This window comes from Danaus plexippus, chromosome Z (genome assembly GCF_018135715.1).
Source record: "Danaus plexippus chromosome Z, MEX_DaPlex, whole genome shotgun sequence".
Lineage (NCBI taxonomy): Eukaryota > Metazoa > Arthropoda > Insecta > Lepidoptera > Nymphalidae > Danaus > Danaus plexippus.
In genome coordinates, this window is record NC_083559.1 from 42,752 (window position 1) to 51,176 (window position 8,425).

General features: G+C 36.1%; 2 protein-coding genes across 3 annotated transcripts; both read left to right on the forward strand.

Annotated features, from left to right (window-relative positions):
- The first annotated feature begins 539 nt into the window (after positions 1–539).
- On the forward strand, positions 540–3,078 carry LOC116777680 (ubiquitin-conjugating enzyme E2 G2). Its single transcript, XM_032671354.2, has 5 exons — positions 540–924; positions 1,353–1,434; positions 1,625–1,743; positions 1,808–1,948; positions 2,065–3,078. Exons 1-5 carry the CDS (start codon positions 879–881, stop codon positions 2,187–2,189), a joined length of 513 nt encoding a protein of 170 aa, XP_032527245.1. The 5' UTR covers positions 540–878; the 3' UTR covers positions 2,190–3,078.
- Positions 3,079–4,217: 1,139 nt separating this feature from the next.
- LOC116777506 (autophagy-related protein 13 homolog) lies at positions 4,218–8,417 on the forward strand. 2 transcript variants are annotated; one of them, XM_032671099.2, is made up of 7 exons: positions 4,218–4,365; positions 4,461–4,688; positions 4,762–5,110; positions 5,861–6,047; positions 6,126–6,291; positions 6,377–6,505; positions 6,720–8,417. In XM_032671099.2, the coding sequence occupies exons 2-7, from the start codon at positions 4,506–4,508 to the stop codon at positions 6,945–6,947; spliced, it is 1,242 nt and encodes a 413-aa protein (XP_032526990.1). In that variant the 5' UTR covers positions 4,218–4,365; positions 4,461–4,505; the 3' UTR covers positions 6,948–8,417. The 2 variants fall into 2 exon arrangements, with proteins under 2 accessions (XP_032526990.1, XP_061382006.1); XM_061526022.1 differs by having other exon boundaries at positions 4,235–4,365; positions 4,578–4,688.
- Positions 8,418–8,425: the final 8 nt, after the last annotated feature.

The following is an 8,425-nucleotide window of genomic DNA, read 5'->3' on the forward strand; positions in this document are numbered from 1 at the left end:
CTTTAGATTTTCCATTTTAGAGAAATCTTCAAGCCTTGGATGCCACAGTTTGATAGTTCATTTTCTTGACGAATATCAACTGTTTAAAATAAGTAAGAATCACAGTATTATATTAAAATTTAAATATTCCTATTAACCTTCTTAATGAGTATGGCTATAATATACATACATACACATTCGACAGTTTTCATTTGCATTCGTATACAAAAGCAACAACACTGAGTATTCAAGTGTTTTATGCTGTTTTTTTAAAGCATCCAAGATAACATATAAAATCTTTTCAACTAAATTACACTATAAGTGGTTTAGTAAAAACCCATTTTGTTCAACATTGACTGTTAAATTTATTTTTACCTTTATATCAAACAAATAATTTTAGTTTCTGCTTTGTAATTTTGACTAAAATATAAAAAAAAGAGTAGCTCACAAGCACTTATTATAAAATTAGTAAGTTAATTATTTTAGCTCATGAAACAAAATAAAATAAACGATTGTTTTAAATTTATTGTCAGGGCAATCTTATAACACATTATGTCACTGTCAATATAACACCATCTGTCGACTGGGACTATTAAATTAGGTATTGATATTTCTTCACCGAGTCTGTGGCAATTCTTAAATCATTAATCAATTTAAACGATTACAAAGACTAGTAGTCACTTGTGAAAAGTACCGATGACAAAGTAGCTTCATTTATTACTTTTGTGATTTACTGTCACAGTATAACTGCTTCTAGAGTTTGTTTTCTCTGTTATCTGTACTCCAAATAAGTTTGGGACTTATTATCGTTAGTCAATAAATGCTAGCTGTAAGCTAGATTGTTGCACTCAAACGTTACCTTAAGCTTCGACCTGGCGTGCCAGGTGTCAGCAGCACAGATGATGGCTGGATCGGCCCTACGGCGTCTTATGGCCGAGTACAAACGTAAGTCAGTTGGTTCCCCTTATAATATTATATTTATATAATAAATAAATAATGAGAGAAGTGTGCAATATACACATTTACATAATATATAACTTTAATATAGAGATACTATATAATTTTAGGTAGGTAAACTGTAATTACATTTATTTTTAAAAGCTTGCATTAAAAATAGAAGATTGTTTTCTTTAAACTCCCAAGAAGCCAGGAAAATATTCAATAACATAAGAGGTAAGATGATCATAAGTAAAGTTTGTTAAAATAAGTAAAAAGACGTCATTTTTATAAGCTCCCTCCAAAATCATTCTCAATTCAAAAAGTAATGCTTCCAGAAGTGATAATTCCAGTAGCTGAATATTTAACAGCAATCAATTAATTGTTACTTCTGTAACATCAAATGCAGACCTTACATGAATTGTGTTTGTTTTCAGAACTAACACTAAACCCTCCCGAAGGAATCATTGCTGGACCTGTTAATGAAGAAAACTTTTTTGAATGGGAGGCTCTTATAACGTTAGTGTATTATTTACTCCTCTGACATATTTTTAATGTTAGACCTTTATGTGACTACACTTTTTTTTAAATCTAAACCATTTATTTTTTATATTTGAATCCCTACAGTCTTATGTATGTAGTAAAGAGTACTGTCTTATATTTTTGTGTTAAGTGAGTTGTAAGACACAGTCTTTTTTATTTGTTTCAGAGGTCCAGAGGGAACATGCTTCGAGGGTGGCATATTTCCCGCCAAGCTCGTTTTCCCCCCGGACTACCCACTAAGTCCACCCAAAATGCAATTTATTTGTGAAATGTTTCATCCAAATAGTAAGTTGGTGATAGTTAATTGCTAGTTTTGGTGATAGTATATAATTTTATTAATATACTTCAGTATATGCGGATGGGCGAGTGTGCATATCAATTCTCCATGCTCCGGGAGATGATCCTATGGGCTATGAGAGCAGTGCCGAGCGTTGGTCCCCAGTCCAGAGTGTGGAAAAAATACTGTTATCAGTGGTCAGCATGCTTGCTGGTTAGTTACTGTTGTCTGTTACCATAACAATCAAGATGAAACATCTTAATACATAGTATAGTTATTCAAATTATTCAACTGTCCTTTGACTTGCAAATTGTTCATATTGATATTAGAACCAAATGACGAGAGTGGAGCCAATGTCGATGCGGCAAAGATGTGGCGAGAGGACAGAGAACAATTCAACAAAATAGCAGAGCGTCTTGTTCGCAAAACATTGGGTCTGCCTCCACCCGAATAGCAGGAGGTGTTCGCCCTTTCCCAACCTGACGAAACGCGACCCACGGCTCTCCCCTTACCCTCCCCCGCGCCGCACTCGTCTCGTACGCCCGGAGCTCGTGGCAGGAGGTCGCGTCGTCAGCTGTATCCGCGACACAACAGGTTCTAAACAACGACGTGCACTGACATTCTATACATACTAGGCACGAATACCGATTAAAGCACAAACTTTTGACATACTATTAAGAGCATATAATTTCTCTTAATATTACCTTTTTCCTGTACGATTTATAAAATTACCGAATTTTTGACAACTTGTAGCTGGTTTTAAATACGTAGATATTATGGGCAATAATATATCGTAGGTTACTCGATAATGCTGTTGCAGTTATTATAGTATAATGGTTTTGGACTTTTACCTATATTAAGTATAACTTAGCTGTATCTGTAACTGAATAGTATCGAACGCCGATCGTTAAACAATTCAAATTTCATATTAATACTATTTAATAATTTAATATTCAAAGTTTTGCTGTAGGCTGTAGACTCGTTGACTTTTGACAAGTATCCGTGAACTAGGTAGGTACTGGGTAGATACCACGTAGGTGTCTAGGTAGGTATATATTGTGTTACTTGACGTATGTCTAAGTGACAGTCGTCTGACAGATGACTTGACGACACTGAGTAGAGAGTAGAGACGATCTCGATAGTCGATCGTCGTTACGAGTTGCATCATACACGTTCTAAATTATTATATTAATTTTAATGTATTTGGTACGATTTATTACTATTAATGTTCATACGCTGTATGAATGACGATTTATTGATATATTTATCAATGTTATACTTTTCACAATGATAATTATTTACAATATTTTAATTTCTATTAGGAATAAATGTGTTTTATGAAAGATGTTTTTCAATTTTTTGCCAATGTATCTGTCAGCAGACTGCATAACTCACCTAACTTAATGTCATGACAAGATGTGTGAAATATTAGAAGGACCCAAAAGGAGTTTCTTATAATTTCATTATCCGAGTATATAATATTCATGTTTTTTATATTACGAATGATTAATTTGTGAACAGAATGGCAAATAAAAAAAATTAAAAAATAGACTTAATCAAACTATTGATTGAGATAAATATCTTTTATTAAAATCTCTGTTAAAACCCTTGTACCATAGTAACAATACAGGTACAAATTACAAAAAAAACAACCACTATTAAATTTTATACATGATATAAGAGGAACAGTAATCAGGAAAACTTTTTGTTCAAGTTTAAAGAAGAGTGTTATCGGACTGTCTTCATAACTAAGAACATGAAGTGAGACTCAGAGCTATGCTCGTCGTAGGACGAACACTATGTGGAAGAACTTAATATTATAGAATTATACTTCAAGAACGTTATGTATCAAATGGCGAAGCTTTGTTGACGACTGAAAATATTAGATTCGATAGAATGTACAACATGGCCTCATAATCCACTGAAATAAATGTATTATTAAAATCTGAAGGGACTGACTAGGACTATAACATTTTAGAGGGAATCTAGTATTGTAAAATAACTAACACTGAGACGTTGGATGTAGAGAACTCCAATAAAATGTTTGATATTAACTAATATAAAATAAATTCTACGATAGACTATAGAACATTGAGAATATCGTAAAATAATAGGAAAGAGTCTTGGAAAACATCGCCCCTTTTTAGAGTATTACATGTCATTAAATAGTATAAAAGTTTAATACAGAGTTACATCACTCATTTTAGTCGCCGAATTTCTTTTACTGGTCTTATTATACCATAATTAAATATTATTTAATCCAATCCCTCTAAAATAATAATGTTTCGTCATGTTAAATTTAAATCATGTTATCAAGTTACTACATGATTAAAATTTATAATTTAACATATAAATCGTCACCAACCTACCACGCATACCTATCATACCAATGAATATTTTTTTTGCATGTTCTATGATTTTGCAGCAAACAGTACCTGTTTATATCACTATATACTGCAAAGAAAAGCAATAGCCAATAAGCATAGTCTATGGTTTTGACTACTGTCATTTTTCTCTGAAAGAGTCGCAAAAAAATAATAAAGTTAATTATTTATTCAATGTTTTTATATGATTATACTTTGAGATTAAGTTTCATTTTTTAATTTTATACATTTTATGAAATTAATTAGGTATTGTATTGTAATAAAAGTACATAATTCACTTAATGTGAAGTGTAATCCATACAAAGTTACCTCATTATTAAAATTTTCATAATTATTTTAAGGTAAACATTTATATTCAATAGTGTTAAAATTAATGAATAACCGAAATGGCATCGTTGAACTCTGAAGTACAAGATCGAGGAAAGCTATATAAGTTTACAAAGATTTTGACTTTAAAGGTAGCACAGATTGTTGTTCAAAGTCGACAAGGAAAAAAGATATCCCATGAATGCAACGCTATGAAACCCTCCGATGACGGTCCGCCTTCTTCTTCCCACTCTCTGCAATGGGTAATTCATCTTTACGATACGAATAATTATTTACCATATTATTATAATGATATATTTTATAATTTTTGTTTAGTTTAACTTGTCTATACCCGATGTCCCTGAAATAAACAGAGACACGAAGATGGTACTCAATGGCGAAGTAATAGAGGCTCTCAGCAATGTACTGTGCATAGAAATAATTCTGAGGACCAATGAAGGTGACGAAATGGTATTGGAAGTGTGGACAGTGCGTGTAGCCCCTGGTGGTGACACTAGTCAAGGATCTGTCTCCACCATATACTACCGTATGAGTATCATGCTCAAGTCAACACTAAGCATCTCAAGGATAACTCCTGCATATAAGTTGTCAAGACTACAGAATAAAGATTCTTATATTATATTTCACAAAATTTATGGCGGCAAACCTAACTTGGATTTATTGGGTGTGTATTGTCTTAATGAGAATCAAAATGTGTTAATTCCAGTTGAAGAGAGCGATATATGTGTAAGTTTAGGGTGGGTCGGCACACAGATTTTACTCTGTTTGTATTTCAGGGTCGGCTGGCTAGAAACTTTAATAAGATAAATACGTTGTTGAGATATCTCTTCAGCATATGAGACATTGAAGTGTACTATTCTATGATATTTCTGGTCCAAGGTCAATGTTCTTCACAATCCTGTCAGTTTCTGTACAAAAACGTTCATTGGATGTTATGAGCTATGAGCAATCAATTTAGAGTATTCATGGACATTGTATGGCTCAGTTCTCTAATGGTTAAATATTAATTGAATTTTCCTCTTATAAATATATATATATATATACATGAACCGATTCTCTCCTCTTATATATATTTAGTCAGTCTGAATTATAAAGTGTAATAAATAGTAACAGTCCTACAGTAAATACACAGTTTGTTACCAAAGATGGTCAATGTATAGTAAGTTTTTATCAAATGCTACACAATTTATTGAGATGTTTATTTATTTATTCTGAAAACTGGTAGGGAAGGTAGCCGGAGAGTCTGTGCTAGCACAGATACCGATGCACTATTGTGCTGTATACTGTTATAATACTATTGGTATTGTATAACTAGCTTTCTTCCTAGACTAATGTAGGTACAGCACAAAATATTGATTGTATTGAACGAGATCCATTGAAACGGCAATTGATTGTTAGTTATTATGAATTGCAGGTGACATGTCTAAAACAATCAAGGTGAGCGAGCTCCAGACGCCCATAGGAAAAATACAGATAGATGTTGTCTATAGAACAAAGATGACAATATTACCAGAAGACAGAAGGACTATCGATAAGAATGTCCTTACCACCAGCGACAAGATTATGGTGAAGAGTGATCACTTCCCTAAGGAGAGTCCCAGGTATGCACAGATGACAATGTTCAGTTTAGTTTTAAGACATTTGTGAGAGTTAAGGAGTCGGCAAGTTATTAATTACAGGAAAACCTACAATGAGAAAAAAGAGCTGGATCTCACCAAGCCTCTGACGGCCGGAGCATTCGTGGACACGGTCAAGATAAGGGAGTTACATGAGACCCTGAGCCACCAACTACCTCCCGAGTCACCGTTGACCTGGCTGTTGGCCGAAAAAGACAAGCTGGAGAGGGTTCGATGATTATGACTAGCTAAATGTTTGGATCGCTGGCGACAAAGGATCAACAGAAAGAGTTCATATTAAATAATTTTTGCAGAGAATGAAGGTGGTGCCGATATCAGAAGACGAGAGCGGTACAGCGGCGGAGGAGACGCGTCCCACCTCCCGGCCCGTGGACGTGCCTCGCCTGCCGCAGACGGACACACACAGATACACCAGCCTGATGGTAACTCATAAGTGCTGTGTAAGACACACCGACCACGAGGTCGCCCTGTGTGTTCCGCGCCTCTTATTAACTGCAGCGAATTGACATTAAATGTTGTTTACTATTCTCATGTTATGACATCTCGTCCCAGCTGATGTCGAGATGCTCTGCCGTGCGATGTGTGCTGTCGTTGTTCTTGTAGAGCGTGGTGTGTGTATACTGGTGGTGTGTTCAGGAGTTCCCGTTCGCGGAGGGCAGCCCCATCGCGGAACTGGCGTCCTTCTACCAGGAGTGCGTGTCGGCCCGGGAGGCGAGCGCTAGCTGGTCGTCCGTGGGGGTGCGTCCTGACCCCGGACCCTCGCTCGCCCAGCAGCTACAGCAGTTCGAGGAAGCTGTGCCTGTGTTCGACAACATGGTCGCCTCCATGTTCTCCGACTGCGACTCCTCCTCCGGGAACAACTAGAAGACACACACTTACCACTGAGTGCATGACTCGTGGCCGTGTGGCGTGTGGCGTGTGGCGTGTGAAGGGTCGTGTCTGTAGTCTAACGCTAGCTGGTTGTTAATACATATATTAAATAATAATTATACGATAAGAGACAGGGACAAGAGAATTGAGACGGATCTTATGTATGTATATAAATAAATATTATATAGTGACGTGTGTTGTGAGTAACGAACGAATGAATGAATGAATGAATGAATGGACCCCAACGGACCGAGCGGAACCAGGAGACTGATTAATGAAGAAGGTTTGAGATCAGGCGTGAGGCGGAGTTAGTTCATAGCAGGTACAGTGATCGAAGCGACCACAAAATGTGGCGTGAGAACTGACGGTTTAAATTATTAGGCTGTGTTCTGTTTTATAAATTGTCTGTAATCAATATAGACGTCTGAGAAGTCGTTCCTATATCAGTTACAGAAATGTTGATCGAAGCCTTGAATCACAGTTCACCACAGCTACTGGGACACGGCGTCCCGGTGGCAGCAGGTTCGAGGCCTGCTCGTGCCCTTATTCTATATCAGTTCAGATGATATTGTTGTTATCGCAAGCCTAGAAACATCAGCAAGTGCCAACCAGCTGCATCTAGTGTGGACCGTTACTTAGTGTTAGATATAGTTTTATATTGTGTATGTGCGCGTGTGTATGTTTGTGTGTGTGCGTGAGTGATGACCGTTGCCTATACCGCGTCTCCCAGACAGTGAGACAACCAAGATTGGCATTTAACGCAAAATAATTTAAACTTGGTTACATCTCTAGTCAAATTAATTATTTAAATATTAGGCGTCTGCCGCCGCGGTTTCTTTACTAGCATGTCATCTGTATGTACATATATATACTACTCATATTGCCGACACACACACACACACACACACACACTAGTCGTCGTGAGTGAAACGCTCGCTCCTATACAAACTCTTAGTCTCGTTATAAACGAACTAACAGTAATACATCAGGTTATATATAGCATCGAGCACACCTGACACGTGTTGCATTACTTGTAGCAGTAATTTATATTATTATTATTATTATTATTTTTTAAGTTTCTCGTCGCTCTCAGCCAATGCTATGTCAATAATCAAATGTACAGCATTCTTTATATTTCGTTATCATGTCTTTATACGCTCGTACATGTAATGACTTATTTCGCCGCTTGATATATATCGCGTTTTCTCTTTATATTCTTTTGTTTAACGTTTATTTTGTTCAGAGTCTCGTTGAATTAACGAAAGCCATACATCGAAGGTTAGTACAACAAATGTTCAGGTTTAACTACGGCAGAGTGCTGTTTGTTGTTGAAGTGTGTTGCGCTCGCCACTCCAGAGACTATAAACGTTTTGAAATTGAAATACATTTTAAATAACGAATGTTAAGTTAACGTAGACATAACAAATTATAATGACATTGAACAATAAACGAGATTGAAAAGGCTTTTTGTT